The sequence below is a fragment of the Microcebus murinus genome, chromosome 1, assembly GCF_040939455.1.
Source record: "Microcebus murinus isolate Inina chromosome 1, M.murinus_Inina_mat1.0, whole genome shotgun sequence".
NCBI lineage: Eukaryota > Metazoa > Chordata > Mammalia > Primates > Cheirogaleidae > Microcebus > Microcebus murinus.
The window spans coordinates 103,962,169-103,982,143 of NC_134104.1; the positions used below are offsets into that span (position 1 = coordinate 103,962,169).

The 19,975-nt window shown below is 35.6% G+C and overlaps 1 protein-coding gene across 6 annotated transcripts in view; it reads right to left on the minus strand.

The window, feature by feature from the left end:
- MME (membrane metalloendopeptidase) overlaps window positions 1–19,975 on the minus strand; it is a 129,536-nt gene that overhangs the window by 32,746 nt on the left and 76,815 nt on the right. For all 6 annotated transcript variants that reach the window (XM_012774378.3, XM_076004497.1, XM_012774372.3 and 3 more), the window contains 8 exons: window positions 17,278–17,412; window positions 14,958–15,059; window positions 13,344–13,480; window positions 13,141–13,234; window positions 11,868–11,996; window positions 11,005–11,103; window positions 8,283–8,363; window positions 6,418–6,521 (listed from right to left, as the gene is read on the minus strand). In XM_012774378.3, the coding sequence (XP_012629832.1) occupies window positions 6,418–6,521; window positions 8,283–8,363; window positions 11,005–11,103; window positions 11,868–11,996; window positions 13,141–13,234; window positions 13,344–13,480; window positions 14,958–15,059; window positions 17,278–17,412 (881 nt within the window). The remainder of the gene's footprint in view (window positions 1–6,417; window positions 6,522–8,282; window positions 8,364–11,004; window positions 11,104–11,867; window positions 11,997–13,140; window positions 13,235–13,343; window positions 13,481–14,957; window positions 15,060–17,277; window positions 17,413–19,975) is intronic.

The following is a 19,975-nucleotide window of genomic DNA, read 5'->3' on the forward strand; positions in this document are numbered from 1 at the left end:
GCCTAGCTCACAGCAACCTCAAACTCCTGGCTCAAGCAATCCTTCTGCCTCAGCCTCCCAAGTAGCTGGGACTACAGGCATTCGCCACCATGCCCGGCTAATTTTTTGTATATATATTAGTTGGCCAATTAATTTCTTTCTATTTATAGTAGAGACGGGGTCTTGCTCTTGCTCAGGCTGGTTTCGAACTCCTGACCTCGAGCAATCCGCCCGCCTTGGCCTCCCGGAGAGCTAGGATTACAGGCGTGAGCCACCGCGCCCGGCCATGTTTTGTTCTTAATTGAATCCCTAGGTCTTAGACCAGCACTGGGAACATGGAAGGCACTTAATAAATATCTGGGCCGTGGCATAGCAATGGGTCCTCCAGTCCCCCAGAGTGCTAACTCATCTCACCCTGTGACTTTTGGAGGCTGGAGGGTACCACTGCTACGCACACTGCACAGAGCAGCGACAATTAGAGGCCATGCACCATCTGGACAACATCCTCTCTGGAGATTACACTGGAATAAAAGTACCAGTATTATTTTGCAAAGTTCTCCCAGTTTAAATGGAAGTATAGAAACTTTCGATTGTCCTGTTTGAAGATGATATATGTATTTTAAAAGAACTACCTACATTTAAATCTTTAAATTATTCAGCTTTCCTCCCTACTTCCCCTTCCACCTCTGAAAACCAAACCAAACAGGATCCTTCCTCTGATGCTAATTTAAAAGCAGAAATGTTTTTGCTGCTAAAATGTATTTTGTTTACAATCCTAAAATACATTGAAAAACCTCAAAGTCTTTGTTGGCTAACGGGAGTACAAAACATGGAAATCTAAAGTTTTTATTTATTACAACATGTGCAGAACATGGCATATACTGTCATGGAAATTTAGAATGATTTGTTCAGCTTTAGTCTAACTATCTTGTATTCAGGGTCTTTCTGGCTGAGTAATACTTGTTGAGTCAAATAATCTTTTTTACAAATCATCTCCATCTACACCTACAGAGATCCATTTGTTTCTTGAGTGTCCAGCGCTTCCATGCCCACTCTGGACAGATTCTGTCCACTTTCCACCTCTGTGCCATCACATTTACCCCTACAAGTCCTATATAACTATTTTTATTTTTATGTTTTTTGCTATACAAGTTGAATAATACAAGACTTAATTAGAAAGAAGGTTGGTTATAGAAACATGAGTGAAGGGGAAAAATCAGAAGGGATATTATTGAAAGAAATGAGGTACTTCCCTACCTCCCAATAATATGTATGTTCTTTTTCTCTTGTGTTACTTGATGTGGAAAAGCCTGGGAGGAAAATGTTATGGCTCTTATCAAAACTTCACAGTAAGGGCAACAGAATTTTAGTGCTAGAAAGAACCTTAGACACATTATACAGGCTAAGACAGCCTGCTCATTTTGTAAGTACAGAACCTGCACGGCTTTTAAAAGGCCACAGATGGTAACTGGCCGAAATGGGACACTAAAAGAGTATTAGAGATTCATTGCAGTGGCAAAACTATGGTGTCACTTCACAGGGTGCCAACTTCCCTGCCATTTTTGGTGGTACTGGCCTTTCAGGAAGAACCACAGAGTCACAGCTATTGAGCTGCCAGCTTCAGTGGGGAGTCCACTTATTTCAGGGACTTGCCACCACTCAGTTAGCCCAGATTAGAAAAAAACGGCAGGCTTGAAGCAACCAAGGGAATACAGAAATGAGCCACCCATTTTTGTTTTGTTTTGTGTTCAGTGAATCCTGTGTTCACCCCAGTATTAATTTAAATGCTAACATATTGTTCTCAGAAATGTTTTACTAATAAGTAAAGGTTTAATTGTGATTTAAAGAAAGTGCTGTTGTAGAATTTTGTTTCTCTGTAATAGCACAGCAAATACTGCCTTTCTTCAGATTTAATTTTTCCTCACCTGCCTCTTGGGATTGTAGGCTCCCCAGTGAAGGGCAACATCCTATTCGTCTCTTTAACCTCTACCATATTTAGCACAGTGCTTTGCACATAGTAGCTGCTCAATAAATCTTTATTGAATTGGCTCTTGTCAATGCCAGTGTGTTTTTATTTTGCTGCATAATAGCAAGAGAGATCCAGCAATGAAATAAGTCTTTGTAGTTTATGAAGAATAACTCCAGGGCTCCAACAGTCATGATTCACAAACACTAGCACTCCCTATTACAATTATATCACAGAAAGTTCTGTCCTGAGAATCTAGCAAAATAACATTGTGTCTAAACCCAACAAAAGAGATTTATCTTGTTTTGTTCTTGTATACCTTTTTTCTTTAGAGGTTTATGTTTGTTCTATGAACTCTAAGTGAATAATCTCATAATTTAGCACTATTTCCATTTTATAATATGATATGTTTGAAATTCTTTACAAACTGGCACCAAATACTTAGAAGACATAATGTTTAAGATAATTTTTGGAACACATACTAGGCACTCAGGGACCACAACCAAGAGCTTTTTAAATTTAAATCCCTATCCTTTGTAGGTGCTGGCTGCCCATATGGGCAGAAAGAAGCCCTTGCAGCCAAATGATTAACTTGGCTGTATCACCTGCAGACTTTTGACTTCTGCAATTTTTTTAATTTGGTGAGCTCGATGTTGCACGTCTTTACCAGCCATGATGATGAAATGCTTGGATGTGACAATTTTCATTTTAGCAGCTGAGTTAGCCTTATCAGCATTACAAACTGGCTATTTTATCATTTATTCACCTCATAAACATTTATGAAGTGTCTACATCATGTTCATCAGTTTTCAAGCTGATTTCAAGTGTTGACACAAAGATATCTTTCTGCTTTCCATATGGGCTAGTTGTAATTAAATGTAGTAAAATGTACTGGTACTTTGACTAGAATGTATAAGGCATAGTACAGGCACAAGGTGAAGACAAACATGTAATGGGGTGCTATGAGTAAGGGGGACACTCAAGCTGAGTCAAACCATATGTAGGTTTCTGTTAGAAGAACAAGGGCAGACAGAGTGGTCCAAGTCATGAAACCAAGAGGGAGAAAATGGAATGATTTGGAAGTAATTCGTATGGCTGAAGCTTCAGGCACTGGTGGGGGATAAGGTGAATTTAAAGGAATTCTGGAGAACTAGTGGGAGTTACAAAGAGCCTTGAACCTCTTTTTAAAGAGGTCATACTTCCCGAGACAGACAACAGGGATACTTTGCAATGTTTTCGTCTGGAAAGGATATGACTCAATTTATGTCTCACAAAAATCTCTAGGGCGGTAGCATGGAGGATAAACTAAAGATTTATAAGATGACTGGTGATAAAAACTAGGAAACGAAATAACTCTGTGAACAATGAGCAGTGTCTGAATTAAGGAAGCGACAATGGGGATGGTAAGGTGGAGATTCCCCCCCATTCCCATATATTTGAATAGCACTGGTGGATATAGAATTTTTTTTGTGTGTGTAGGGAGATTTAAATTAGATATCTCTATAGATGTCAAGGATGACAGAAAGGGATTAGTTTAGGATGATTTGAGTCCCTGGTTTCTGTCTGGGGAGTAATAAGATGGATGTTGTTGGAAATGGGTAGATACAGGGAGACAAGATCATTGATTTTCCTTAAATGACGAATGCTGTGCTTGTAGAGTCAATGAGACATCTCCATAGAGATGTTTCATAAGCAGCTAGACATTTGGGTCTGGAGCTCAGCGAATTGAGTTGAGTCAGATACAAATATTCAGCTGTCATAACAATGGTAGAAGGTGTCAAGAAGTGTATGTGTTTGCTCAAATGAGAGCATATGGAGTGGGAATAGAAAATGTCTAGAAGTTTACTAGTTGGCTAATTGAATTTGTTTAAATGAATTGCTGCCTTGAAAATTTAATGCATCATCATTTCTCTAAAGTACCCTAGAATATAAACCTCAGTTATAGTGTCTCATTTCCATTCCCTCAGTTTTGGGTTTGCACATGTATTTCTCCAGCAAGACCTTGGGAGTGAGGAGCTTGAGCATCTGAAAATATGATTCTCCAAGATGTAACCACAGGCCATGTGAACAAAGTAAAGATTATCTGTTTGAACATATGCAGTGAGGACTTAAACTTGGCACTACATAAATAAGGAAAGAATATAGGGTAGTGGCTTTATTGCTATTAAATGGATACAAAGTAAGTCAGAAGCATTCACTATAATAAATTTCAATAAAATAAGAGAACTTTCAACATGTTTCATTATCCTATAGGGTTCAGTCCTAATGATTTGATGCAATTACTGTCAAGAGTGTTTCTGATTATTTTGGAAGACAAAAATAAATTTCAAGCTTAAATTGTCTCATTAAAGGCATCAACTTATGAAAAATTCCTCGAAATTAAATATGAACAAAAATGATACAATAGGAAAAGGAACTAACACTAACTCAGGGTTCTCACATGCGAGGTGGTACTTTAGAACACCAGCATCTGGGTCCTGGACACAAAGCAATGACATCACAATCTAGGGTGGTTGACCTAGGGAATCAGTATTTTTTTAATGGTCCCCAGGTGATTCTAACATGTAGCAAGAGTTTTGAACCTTTGTTTTCTGTATATAAGCAGAAGACAGAGAAGGAAGAAAAGCTGGCATTGTATGGTAGAGAAGGTCTTAGAAGTTATTTTGCACTTATGACTATCAGAAGCTCATAGAAAGAACCCACATAGTACTTCTGAAGTGTACACATAATTGATCAAATATTCATTAAAATCTTGTATACAATTTTGACTTTTGATTATCTATCTTTAAAAAGAGAAGGACTCAGAAAATAAGCCCATATGATGAAAGGGAATAAACAGTGTAAGTTATGTTACAAAGTGATTATGAAACTGACACTAAATTAACTTCAAAAGAAAACATCAAGCAATAAACAACTATTTTTAAATTTCTGAAGAAAATCTTCTGGTGTCCTATCAACACAGGTTGTTTCACCATTTCAGAAAGAATATTTGACAGTATTTGTCTGGAGATATTTTATAGTGCAAATGATTATTAAATCTAACTATCTGTATTTTTAAAGATATAAAAATATTCAGACTTCTAAGAAACTTCTCAGATTATAAATCTACCTAGAGTATTCCTTTTGACAACTTTTTATGGGTTTCTAGAGACAGGATTTGATAACTTTATTATAATATAACACCAAACGTGTTCTTTCCCAGATGGGACACTAAATCTTCTATGATATTTGCAGCTCCATTTTTAGAGCCAGACAACACAATGCTTGCTCCAGTATTAACCTGCAAGTCAGCAAAAGGGTCACTCTTTTGTAGGGCACTTCAGTGTTGCAACAGTTCAAAATGTTGACTAAGGGTTAAAATTTATCTGCATTTCCATTAGTAATTTTGTCCAACCTGTACTTGTTTTACTGAGAACAGAACGGTCTTGTCATCAAACAATCTCACTGCACTTTGTACTTTTCTTGGCACAACATTTTGCTCCCTGTGGCATGGTTTATTACATCATGTCTTGTCTACTTTCTGCTGTTGTAATTTAATATAATCAAAGTTCACCTTTGATTCTCCCAGTGCCCAAAGACACTTGGACTTAGTCAGTGTTCCAAATTATTAGTTAAATAAGTGAATGATTAAAGAATAAATGAATGTATGGAAGCACTTCTTTAGCATGTTATTTTGTTATTAATAGTTACACAAATCAAGTTAGCACATTTATTTTTCACATGCTCATTCACTCATTAATTAAGTTTTAACTGAGAACCTTCTGTGTGCTGGTTGCTACGATTTTAGAGCGAAAGAGAATAGCCTCTGTTCTACAGGGGCTAAGAGCCTAGGGGGAAAAAGTCAGCAAAAGCAGTTGGAGGAATTTAAGCGCATAAATACAAATGCTGATAAATATGTTAAATACATCTATTTAGTTAAATAAACACTAAACGAATAGTTATTATGAAGCACAGATGTCACTAGTAAGCAGAGATTAAGAACATTTCAAGGCTGCAAATGAGAATGGTTCCTGGTATTTCTTATTTGCAGAGCTAAGAAAAGCATTACATGAACCAATCCAGGAAGGGGATGGAGTTGTAGGATTCCTGACTAACAGAAAAAAGGGAGGGCTGTCAACAGAAGAAAATACTTAATACAGAATGAGGTCTAAGAGAAGGTGTAAAGGAGCTATGGGTTAGGTTACTTAAGTTAAGGTATTTTTGAGAACCCTGTTCACAAATAAATTAGAGAGGACTGGCAATGATATAAGAAGACATTAAAGAAATAAGGTAAAAAAATTTAAATTTGGTTAAATTACTGACCTATATCTTGAATATAATATAATTAGATGCTTTTAGAGGTTTTCAATAGAAAGAGGACATTGTAGTTTTTAACAGTTTTCTAAGCCACAGGCTCTTTTTCTTAATCTAACAAAGAAGGGAGGGAAAAGCCTTATTCTGAATGAACACTTTAGAAACTGGAATATACATACTCATCCTTGTCCACCTTTTCTCGGAGCTTCTTTAGTTGTTTACTTTGGCCGAATTTCAAATTTTGAATTATGTTCTCAAAGTATTCATCTTCTTTGTAGTTCAACTATATTATATAAGAGATTTTGGGAAAAATATTAAAACCAGTATCTTCAAAATTTTTTCTAAATAACATAAAGAATATTTTCTTAAATTCTATGATTTAATAAAGTTAACAGAGAGCATTAAGAAACTACTAAAGAAGGATTTCATTCCAATTAACCTAGTTCTATATTACAGGTCAGTATTGCTCTAGCCAAATCACAATGTCAGTCCATTCTTTTATAATTAATGAAATGAAACCAAGTGTCAGACAAACCTCACTATATTGACATTAATCTTCACATAACAAGCAAGTAAGGGTAATAGCACATTATTGTTTAGTACATACTGTGTTTCCCTGAAAATAAGACAGGGTCTTATATTTTTCCTCAAGAAGATACCCTAGGGCTTATTTTCAGGGGATGTGTTATTTTTTTTAAGTACGGTACAACAATCTGCATTTATTCAAATATAGTTAAGTCGTCTTTTTCTGGAACATCATCATAACTCTCCAAACCCCCAATTCCATCCTGAATTTCTTGTGACTCTATTTCCTTTAGAACCACTGGCCCCAATCTCTCATGTCGAGCAATAGAGCTCTCACGGGGCAGATGAGAAGGGCTGCTCATCTTCCTTACCGCTCCCTGACGAAATGCATGGGTTGTGCAGATACATTGCGCAGCCACACCCATCACTAGGTCTTAATTTCAGGGTAGGGCTTATATTTTTGCACAAATGCTTGGAAATCCTGCCAGGGCTTATTTTATGGGTAGGTCTTATTTTCGAGGAAACACCATACTATGTGCCAAGTACTACTCCAAGCACTTTAAATATGTATTATATTCATTTAGTCCTTGCAATAATCCTATGAGCAAAGGGCTACTATCCCCATTTTAAAGTTAAGGAAATTGAGATACAATTTAATCACTTGCCCAAGTTTAAATGAGTGGTAGAACTGCAATTTGAACCCAAAACACTTGGCTTTGATTCTATTCTTTTAGCCATTATACCCCTGTCATAAGGACCCCTGGGGCTTGCAAGCTGCAGCCTGCTCATTTAAAAGAGAAAGACAAGTTTTCCAGCAAATGGAGAAGGAGGAGAGAGCACTATGGTGTGCAAACCATGTTAGGCTAGTAATCGATGGGTGAGGAATGACTGCCATCCTTGAACCTGGGCAAGGATCACCTTGTTGTCACCAGGGTATCAAATAGTTGTGGTGACCACACGGTTAGCAACAGGACTCTCAGTTGAGTCTGAAATCAGTACTATAGTGACGTTAATCAACTTTCTTTGCATTTAATTATTATATTACTGGGAGAATAAAATAGTTTCTAGTTCACAAGTATTAGCTGTGTTTTTTTTTTTTTTTTTTTTTAATAGAGGAAGCATTAACTGGTTTATCCAGTGGGGGGAATAATTAGAAAGTGGAAGGAAAACCGAAGCTTTGACTTTTCAGGTGTGCATGAGATGTGATAAGGAGCCTGATGGCTGCCTTGTAGCCCATCACCTTGATGCCTACCCCTTGATACTCTTTAAAGGAAACCAGATTTTCCTTACTATGCTTAAAATGGTATATATGGAAACTAAAATAACAGAAACCAAATAGAATACAAGCTAATGAAACAAAAGGCTAAAACAAACATAGTTCTGGCATCAATGTTAAAGGTCTTATATAATAAGACCCAGGGTTTTAGGTGACTTCTCATAATTTCTGGCACCCATAGCTAAAAATGATATTGCCACCAGCCACAACTGTCATTAGCCCAGAGTCTTTATAGAGACTTACCTCGAGGTACTCATTATTCAGTTTGTTATCATTCGAAACAATGTCATCAGGATAGCCGATCCTTTCTTTAATTGCTAAGGCCTATGAAAATTGAATGTGAAGATGACTATGTCACTTTCAGGTTCAAACATTATAATTTGCCCCTGACTAGAAATTGAATAACTTGATCCATACTGTTTACAAAAAGAGTATCTAACAACACTTAAGCAGAGATCTTTGCCACGGCTCCTTTCTTCCTGGGGTTAAAAAATAAACAAAAAAGAGGTCTGAAATTTAGCTTCTAATGCCCTATTCTTATAGGTTGCAGCTGTTCCCCCCCCCCAAAAAAAAAAACCAGAATGAAAACTGGCAGAAGTTATTGTTCCACATGTTTTGAACTTCTATGAACTTTCTCTGTGAAAGACGATTTTCTTCAGTTTTACAGAAGGGGTAATATTTAGAGCTTCCAGTCTAGCAGGTTATAATTATCTTTCCACTTCATTGATTTGGCTGAGAAAACAGATATGGTCTTACAGGTTTAGTGCTAATATTCTTCCTAAATATTGGTTCCTGGAGTTTTTATGTTCTCCTTTGTTCTCCAAAGTCAGTGTACCTATCTTCTCCAGTTAAATGAATGACATTAAATAAACAAATGAAAAACAGTGTGTTCCTTGTTACCCCAGCTCATATTTACCATTTATTACTACTATTTCTAATAATCTTCTATTGTTATTATTTTAAAAAGGTTTGTTTTATTTATTTTTACAATTTCATTATCACTTGTTTACTACTTGCTATTCCTATTTTTATTTTTTTATTCTCTCTTGATTTTCCCAAAGATACTTGAGTTTTGATTCTATCATATGTTGTTCTTAAATAATTCAGCAAATTTAAATGTTTCATGGGGGATTCAGCCTGTATCTATGAGTTGCTTGGTTTGCCATCAGATAGATGAGGTTTTGTTACAAATCTATCACATGAGCCCAGGATTTCCCCAGGGGATCTGGCGGCATATGTGTCACTGAAGTCATTTAGGCCAAGCCCATTTTCTTGTAGGTTTCCAACCATTAAATCATCATAGATCCACCCCTTCTCAATTATACTTTATTTCCTAGATGGCATTTCTCTAAATAGCGTTCTAAGGGACAGAAGTTCTACAGAACACAAATAGTACTACATAAAAAAGATGTATTGTCAAACACTTTGGGTAAATACTGTAGCAAAAACATTAAGCAGGTTTCTTTATTGCAGGACTTCTTATAATTGAAAACAGATCAGACTCAAAGTTTAGAATCTTAGATTATTGTAAGTGTCCAAGAGGAGGAATTCATTTGTTGATTTATTCATTCAACATATGTTCAAGTGTCTGCTAGGCCAGGCACTTTGTAGAGGGCTGAGGATATAATGCTAGGTAGAATTTTCTTTCCCCACAGAGTTTATTTACCATGAAAAGCAATGATAGGCAGTGAAATAAATATTAACTTCCAAGTGTGATGTATGGTGCTGTAAAAATCACAACCTAGCTTAGGGTGGGATGAGAGAAGCCTTCCTACAAGAATGTTTACTAAACTCTTTTGACCATGGGACTCTTGTGGAACAACCCGCAGGTCCAGTATTTTATGATGCCACTTTAGAAATGCTGATCTAGAACAATTTAGTTGGCTACACCAGGCAGAACCATGGCATGGATAGCTATGACATGAAAGGAGCAAATCCAGCCTGAACATCTGGGGGACTGGCCAGAGCGATGGAAAGATAGCTGTGCTGGGGGTCTACGTGCTAGTCCTCACACACTCAGGGCACTTGGAGACCTGAAAAATGATAGTCTTTCCATTTAATTTAATTTGATTCAATTCTGAAAGAAAACTTTCAGAGTAGAGGTTGATTATATTACTAAAATAAAATTTATTATGGACTCCTATATCAATCCAAAGAATGGTCTGTTTTTTCTGCCACTCTAACTATAGAGGAATAGCTAGGTTGCATGTGGATTGTTGCTCACAAAGCATGCTCACAGTTTTCACAGCACATGTTCCCCCTAGTTTTCATATAATTAGAAAGACAAATTAACACAGTAAATCTAAAATAATGATTTCCTTAGAAATCCCATATTTATTCTTATGTAAGGTATTAAAAGTTTCAATAAAAGCTGCACATTAGGAGTAGATAGAAGTAGCCATAAAAAGGCTTCTTCAACATCCCTTTAATTATAGATTTTATGATACACAAATAATGCACTACTTTACATTTGCTTAAACAGAAATTTAATATTTTTTTCTTCCTAGGTCATATAAAAAGCTAAATAGGAAATGTTTTAAAAGTTTAACCAAAATCCTGCCTTATACATTGAAGAAACATTTCTGGCCATTTGTAGAGAACTTTTAGATATGTTTTATAAAGGGAGAAAAAGTATAAACCATTGACATAGTATCTTTTAATTCTTTATTTGTTCATACAGTATTTTCCTCTTATTTTCCAAGGTCTTCCTTGAACAAAAGGAAAATGGTAGTGCTTTGAAAGTTTTAAACTGAACATGGAACGTGGGTATTGGCTACAGAGATTAATAAATGGAAATCATAGAAAAATTCTTTATTCATGAAAACTGTTCTTGGAAACATTACATCTTGGAGGAGATTATAATGTTTTATGCAATCCTTGATTATATTTTTCCTAAATATTTTAAAAGTTAATCTTTTCCTACAAAAATTTTTTTCTTTACCCATTAGCCCTGCTTACTCTTTACCTTTTCTTCAGCTTTCTTCTTCGTTTCTGCATCCATCCAAGTGAGGTCATCCAAAGTCTGAATAAAAACTTCCCGGATCTGGGCAATCAAATCTTCAACCTCGAATCAAAAGAACAGAAGACAACTATAGGTTATTAATCTATTCTTTGTAACAGAAATTTTAAAAATCAGAGCTACATGCTATCTTTATGTGACTCAATACTATGGTACTTTATAGACAAACTGTGACCTAAACAAATGTATACATGGGATCATTATTTTTTTAAGCAATATTACTACTATCTACACTTCTGGTTAACTAGGTCTCAATAATACAAATCAATTTCAAAAGTCATCTTCAGAATGTAATGTTTTTCACTATCAAATGAAAAGAACTAACACAAAATATTAGCTGTTATTACCATTAGTGGTTTAGCTAAACATGAAGTAATATTTCAATAGATTCTTTCACCATATCAAGTTCTATTGTCTTGATTTCAGTTATGGAATGCATTTTTACACTTCAAATAAACCCTGGTTGTTACTTTTTAGGTTTTTAAAAAAGTAGTAATTCTTAGTCAATTTTTATAATAGAAGAGTTTACAAATGACTGTATCAGTAGCCCAGGTGGCTGGGTTCTTTGAATATACTGCTTCTGGAAAATGGAGAGTTGGCTTTGAACTGAACAATATTAGGAGTAAAAACACAACTAGGCCACTGGGGAAGGTAGGGTGAGATTTATTGGAAAACAGTGGCACATTATGATACAGAGTTTCTCTGCCTAATTAATACAATTTTAGCCAAAGGTTGGACAACTGTAACTGTCCATCAATGCAAACTGATGGCGCTGTGTAACTGAAGGTGTACTGTTGTGAAAACATTACCACATGTTTACTCTCTCCAGCAAACGCTGCTTCCACATACAGCCTTCCCACAGCATTTTCCATATTCCCATTGACATAGTTTGCACAGCGTCTCCAAGCTGCTGTTTCTGATGTTGTGCCATAAAGGGCCTGTGGAAGAGAAGGAGGAAATGGCGTTTGATCAGGAGTAGAGGGCTGGGGTAGGGTAAGAGCACAAATTTCACATGACTCTATTCCTTATAAGTTCTCGCAATATTCATTGCTTCTCCTCACAAGGCACGTGTCCCTAGCCTCTGATAAAATGTAATCTGACTGGATTGTTTACTTATATATAATCTGAAAACAAAGTATATTTCAGTAGCAAGTCCCACTAGAACTTTTGGCTATTACAAGGTAATATCATCCTAGAAAGCTATAAAAAAAAAATACAACATTGTAACCACTGCATAAACATAAATGTGAGGTAATGTTCAATAAGTGTAACAGGGGGGAAATCTGGTATACAAGAAAACACATTCCTGCTTTTTAATGTTTTAGCTGAACTTTGGGTACATTGAAGAACTGTATGTGTCTAAATCTATATATTATAAGGGGATTAATTTAGGCAAGGAAAATTTAGCACGATACCATTTTTGCATTAATTTAAAAAAATGTGTCTACATTTTCTTTTTAAGGGTAAAAACTAGAAATTTCAATCAGTCAGAGTTATTTTCTTTCCAGGACACCAACCAACATGTTTGCTAAAATCTCTCCTTCCTCAATTCCTGCTGCCTACTCCCCTCACAATAGGACTAAAATGATGATTGTTTAAATAATGTAGGTACAGCCTAAGAAAAGGACTCCAAGTTATGTCCAGGTAGGTGTACTCTCAGTAGATTGTCCACGTCACTGTAGTCAATCTGTGTGCAATGGGCACCTGAAAATCAGTCCAGTGTGCAATGAGCACCTGAAAATTAAGTTGATTGACATAGATATCCCTGTAATTATTTTTAACATAACAACAACAACAACAAAATCAAGGCAGTATTCTTTTATGAACTGCTCAAATAACCAAATGAAACTTTTCACAGGGCAATGCATTCATGGTGCCACATAGACTATCATAGGATGGTAACGCCCAGGGAGACTGATCTTTCCTAGGCAACATATCCTAAACATGTACAAAATAATCAAAATGTGGCATTTTGTCCCTTGGCAAAGTTCACCACACTCTAGCAGTCGTACATGGCAAGCCTTTATAACCATGTATCACCTTATGCTTTAAGTCTTAAGAAAAGAGAGATTTTTTCTTCACCTTGCGGAAAGCATTTCTGGACTCCTTGTAGGTTCGGCTGAGGCTGCTTACAAGATCCATTATGAACCGCCAGGACATTAAATTTTGAAGATCTCTGTATAAAAAAACCCACCACCCAGCAACAGAAAAGATGAGGCTGCAAAGCTTCTAAAGAGTGATATGAAATGTAAACTTTGACGACATGGGCACTGTGGCATACCTACCTGGCAGAATATTTGGTAAGAATAGGCTTAAGTTTGGTTAAATATTCTGGAGCATAAACAACCACAGCTTCCTCATTTGGAATATTAATATTCACAGTTGACATGATTTCATTTGTGAAATTTGACCAGCTGAATGGCTGGAAATAAAAGCAGGCATAAAACATTCAGTAATTATGGATTTGTCTTCTCGGTTTCAACATTCAATTATTGTTAGAAGGATAGACATTAAAGGGGGTCAGTGACATCACGAAAAGGTATCACAATGGTCAGTTTGATATCTGTTTGGAGTTTTCTCTCAATTGTTTCAAACAGTTTTTGAATAAAAATAAGTTCTGCAACATGATTATTTAGATAGCAGTATTAAATGAACCATTTAAGAGCAAAAACAAAGCCTCTAAGCTTAGAGAACATAACAATTAGAATTAGGCTCAATGTCATATTCTTGATCTAACCAATATAAAAAATCTAAGAAAAAGAAAACTTTAAAAATAAGGTTTTTTGGTTTATGTACAAATGAAAATGTGTATAAAGTGTTTATCCTTTAAAAGTGGTTATTAATAAACAATTTATTTAAATACAGTAACAAATCCCACTGGAGATCTTGCTGTAAACAAAGACACATTGTTATAACAAAGGTACAATGATGTTATGAAGTCAAACAAAAACAACAAAAGACAACAACAAAAAACACACTACATTTTAAATTACTGAGTCTATGGGCATGCAGTTTTTATACTTTAGAAGCTAAGTTTGGAGATGTTAAAAGATGGAATCTTGTCTTTCTAGTATGAGGTACTATTCTATATACTTTTATTGATTTCCTTGGGTGGTTTGGACCATTCTTTCAAAATATTTTTTATTAAACATTTATTATATTAAAAATTATATGTAAGAAATGTCTAACTCAATAAGTTAATGCCTTTTAAAGAGTCCTTGTTTACTAGAATTACTGCCAAAGAGAATTCCATCACTGACTGTGGTAGTTTGTAGATTTTCCCATAGATGTTGCTTCATTTCTTGACTTCATTTCTTCAGTACATTAACTAATACAAGAGAATAAATGCATAGCCCCCCAAAAAATTACTGGATACTAGCTAAGCAAAAAGAGTCAATGGATGTTTACAAATGGAATCTATGAGAGAGATTTTCTACTCATTTCTGTGTTCTCGTTCTTTATTATTGTTCTGCATATCTCTGTAGATGGCCTTGATGAGAATATTGAAAATTCTATGAGCAAATGATCCTTTTTAGGAGTTAAAAAGAAATCTAGTACTTTTATTGTTTGTCCAAGTTTGATGACTATATAATGGGCTCTCAGAAAGATTTTCAGTTTTAATGTTTTCCTAACCCTTTTCTGTGATATTTTCTAATATTATCGTATAGCTAGCAGCTTTAAAAGGACTTTTACCTTTGAAATTCACTCCAACTTAATATATATATAATGATTTCAGGTAGTTTTTTGTCGTAAAGTTATGCGGCTGGTGTCAACGAAATTCATTTTGAAGTTCAATTTATTTTAATAAATAAGAAATCAGTGAATTTTTAAAATGGTATTTCAATGTTATAATTTTAGAAAATGGCACAGTAAGAGGGTACATAAAATTTGCCACTTACCTTCCCATTGATCTCTAGTGAAAAGTTATTTTGGATCTGGGCCAATGTCATTTTGTTATAAAGAAGCATTGGATCATTTCGATCTTCGGGTTTAGTTGTAGCCTATGGATTTAATTTTTGGTCATTATTTTAGAACTAAAAGTTCTTTAGAAAAATATAACTATGTATGAGAAAAAATATGTCAAATAGGTACAGCATAATCTGATTTACTTGTTTTATAATTTATTTTGTCATATTAAAAAATGAAATTTAAAACAGTAACAATTTTGAGATTTGGCTGCAATACTAACTTTAAAATTCAGAAATCTTTCTATATTTTGACAACTGCCAAGGCACATAACAATATTTGCAGGCTATGGCTCATGGCCAGTTGTGTCTGTAGCTATTTCATTATAACTTTCTTGGATATAGTCATTTCCAATTTATCTCTCAAATAGTCTATCTCCCATTCCCACCACTATCATTTAGTGTCCTACTTAAAATTCACCCAGGGAGAAAAAAAGTGCAACAGTTTTTACAAGAATTTATAGCAAGTAACACAGAAAATTCCTAGTACATACCACAGTTAGGTTGCAAGTTATCTTAGGAGAATGGCAACATCATCTACTTTTGTGACTGTCTTCCCACCCTGTCTGAACTGTTTAGTCCTTTACATACAACAACAACCAATTTTTCTTCCTCACTGAATTAAAAAAACAAAATTGCCATTGTGACTTCCCAATTACTGGTTCAAATAAGTAAAGGCAATTTTAAATGAGAAGAGACAAAAGATAAAAGTTTAAAATGAGAATTATTTCTCAGTGACAATAGCTCCATTTTCCCCCCTTTTAGGCTCATTTATTCTTTGATTGACAACAATTATTAATTAAACATCTCCTGCATGGAATACTATGCTGGATATGGTTAGAGATATATAACATGGTTCAAAGATGACTAAGACCCCTTGCTAATCTCAGAGTCTAAGACAAGAGTGAAAATACAGACACATAATTCTGAGTAAGACTGAACTGCTACTGAGCTGAGGCTGGTCAGAGAAAAACACGGGGCTGGCCACAGTGGCTGACCCCTGTAATCCCAGCATTCTGGGAGGCTGAGGCAGGAGGATTGCTTGAGCTCAGGAGTTCAAGACCAGCCTGAACAAGAGGGAGAGCCCATCTCTACTGAAAATAGAAAATTAGCTGGGTGTCGTGGTGTGTGCCTGCAGTCCCAGCTACTCAGGAGGCTGAGGCAGGAGGATCTCTTGAGCCCAGGAGTTTGAAGCTGCTGTGAGGTAGGCTGATGCCACGACACTCTAGCCTGAGCAACAGAGGGAGACTCTGTCTCAAAAAAGAAAAAGAAAAAGAAAACAGAAGAAAAGAAAAGAAAACATGGTTTAGAAAGGTATAAGTGGTAAAAACCCAGGACAGTATTGTTCTTCCCTAACAACTCTGTTTCCAACATAGAACCACATGTAACCCATTACTGCCATTCATCCAGCAGCAGCTCCAAGCACATTCTAGTTCTGATTGAAGATTTCTGGTTTCATGTAGCCCCAGGAAAGCTAAAATTGCCCTCTAAAACCTTTACTCTTCAATATTCTTATGAAGCCAGATGACAGGGGCAAGAATACAGGGAGCTAGGGGTGCAGATTGTTGTTTGCAATGACACAGAGGGCAAATCTGACCATGGGTTCAATCAATAACCTAGATGCCACTCAGAACTCAGAGTTCACTCATTTGAGACTGCAGAGCTGTCAAAGGAGTGTCAGAGAAGAAAGTGCCAACTCAGACTCCAAGGGTTTATTTAGAACCATAGGAAATTCAGGAGTGCACCTGTTGGACTTTGCTGCTAATTTCTTCTTGTCTTACATTCCTTTAGCTCAGCCGCCTGACAGTCTGAACTCAGTCGTCACATGTGACCATGTTCAGGGGTTTAATACTTCTTAACAAAGGGATAGAGACAATCTCTGTGATCACCTTAAACTTTAGAATAAAGTAAAATTGCATATAACAAAACTAAAACAGCTTTGCGTGTGTCCTGAGTCCCAAGGACATCTAATAACAGTTTGACTGTAGATGGCAAAATTCTGATGTAATCCACTTAAAATAGGCAAGTCAGTGTTTCCAGTTCAAAATTTGTCAAATTTAGGGTGTCTCTTGGATTTCAATTTGATACAAAATTCTATAGTTTCAAAGATCCTCTTAAAGTCAATGAACTATTACTGAGCTATGCATTTTTATCAGTTGGTTAAAGAGTTTCACCTTTTACCCTTAAAACATGAGAGAGGAAAGAAAAAAAAGTGGTTGACATTATTCAGTGTATTGAAAAAAATGTGTTTTACATTGGCAATTTCTTTTTCCAATTCCATAACTTTATTCATTTCCAATGTTATCTGGCTTTCATTGATTGGCAAGCTTTGCTCCTGACGAATCAATTTGGCCACAGCAACCATAAAATCCACATATGCTGTACAAGCCTGCAAGAAATAAATAGTAGTAAATTGTTGGAGAACTTTCTAAACATTCATCATGATACTTTAACTTAAAATTTATTTTCAATTCAGCATTAATTTTTGGTAACAGATAAAGCATAGTGAAGTAGAAATCCTTTCCTAAATCCTTAAAGAAATGACCCACACAGACTCTTAGATCGTGAATATTTCTTTGAATTAGTGCTTAAAGCAGAGCAATAAAGTATCACTTTAAAAGTACTAAGTAATATGCAACCATTTGGTTATGGAGATTTTGCAATTCTCAATTTTTAATCAAGTTATTTTGCTTTAATAAGAATGCAAAAATTACACTTGGTAAGTAATAACACATACTATTTTTCTTAAATAATAATAAATTTCCTTACCACATCTTTTTCTAGATTTTCTGTGCTCACATATATCATAATTGTTTTTTCTACTATTGATAAAGAGATGGCCACAAACTCATACACTATAATCAGGACAGCTTTATAGCTGTCTCCTCAGGCCAAGCAGTATTTTATTTTATGAGGCTGCTGTGTTCTTAGGAGCTCCTCCAACACACACTGGTGGGTTTTAGTTAATTCTATAACCAGCTCCTGCTACTGTGAAATTTCACTATAAGATACCATAGATTTAGATATCAGCTTTCTTCTAAAAACTCAAATTCATTATATTTTATCTTCACATATATTTTAATTTGAAAAAGTAAGCTAAAGCTAGTTAAATTAATGATCTTTCACAAAGTATAGAAATGCCTTATTTAAGTTTAGAGAAAACACCAGGAAATTGAATCCCACTAATTCCAACAAAAGTTAGATCTCAAGATCTTGCTATTTATTAGCCATTATTATCTTCCAGCAATTAAAATAAATTATGATGCCACATCATTTAGAATTTACCCCAGATTCAAGTTTCCGACACCAGCTTTACTGCTGCTAAAGCAGGCAACTTGGATGAGGGAATAGGGGGTCTTCTATGCTTCTAAGCTTGTTTAGGGGGTAAATACAAAGAAAAGCTATAAATTTCTTAACATTTTCACAGTTTCACAAACGTTTCATATTCCTACTAATCAATTATAAGTGAAAGGGACAGCCTTATATTCACTGTGAGTGCAAAGGAACATTTGAATTTATACTGACTCCTCAATCAAAGCTAAAACTATTAATAATAGAGAAATGAAAACATTCTATTGAACATGAACCTAAGCAAAATGTACCAAGTTATTATCAATTAGAAAGTCCAGAGGTTTATATACTGACATTCCATGCCCTTTACTAAATGCTAAGTAAACATTTCCCTGGAGAGAGGGGCGCTCTCTTTTCGTGGCTCCTCTGCAGTGCTGGCCTATCTAGCTAGCTTCTCTATTTGGTCTCAAGAGAACAAATAAGTTTGGGGCTGTAAATCTGCATTAAAAACCTAATCACTAAGATAACAGGAATGAAAAGACGATTTTACATACATTATTGTGAAATTCATTCTTTTCCTCTTAAAAGGTAATCATCATTTTTGTTTCACTTTGAAGCAAACAAATATGTCCGAGTTCATACTTCATGGGACCAACTATTCCAAAAAGTATGCAGTATTTTGAATTAACTGTATTTCAAAGAATATAAATCCATCTGCCTTCCAGCAGGGAATTATTAACACTACTGACTATGAAGAAGATGGTAATTTGAGTTTTTTAATATCAATCTACTGAGATTTTTCTTTATATATGGGAGGTTTTTTTTTTTTTTTTTTTTTTTTGAGACAGAGTCTCGCTTTGTTGTCCAGGCTAGAGTGAGTGCCATGGCGTCAGCCTAGCTCACAGCAACCTCAAACTCCTGGGCTTGAGTGATCCTCCTGCCTCAGCCTCCCGAGTAGCTGGGACTACAGGCATGCGCCACCATGCCCGGCTAATTTTTTCTATATATATCAGTTGGCCAATTAATTTCATTCTATTTATAGTAGAGACGGGGTCTCGCTCTTGCTCAGGCTGGTTTTGAACTCCTGACCTCGAGCAATCCGCCCGCCTCGGCCTCCCAAGAGCTAGGATTACAGGCGTGAGCCACAGCGCCCGGCCTTATATATGGGATTTTCTTTGTTAATGAGGTGAGAAAACAATAACAGGAATCCTCTTGTGCATTTTATTGACTCTGCAAACTGGATCTACTCCAGTATCTTTATCATTACAGATGCATTTAAAGACTATGAAACTTTAACACAAGGCAAACACAAGAACTTCGAAGGATGCTTCTAGCCTGCTGAACTGAAGAAGTTTCTCAGGAAACAGGAAACATATGGTATTACTAGCTTCTGGGATGCTTGAATATTTAATATAGCTACATGGAATACAATACTTCTTTTAATGAGGTCTATTATGGTAACTACTCCAATGTGACCGATTAAAACATGAATCTTAGTGTCTTGATTATTTTTCCTGGCTTCCAAATTTATCTAATAGTTGGCAGAACCTAAGCTAATTGCTGCTGTTAAATCTCTTTTACAAGATATGATTATACCTTAAGGTTTCAATTTTCTTTCTTAACATACTTCTAGGTGTGTAAAATGTCCAATGATTATAATT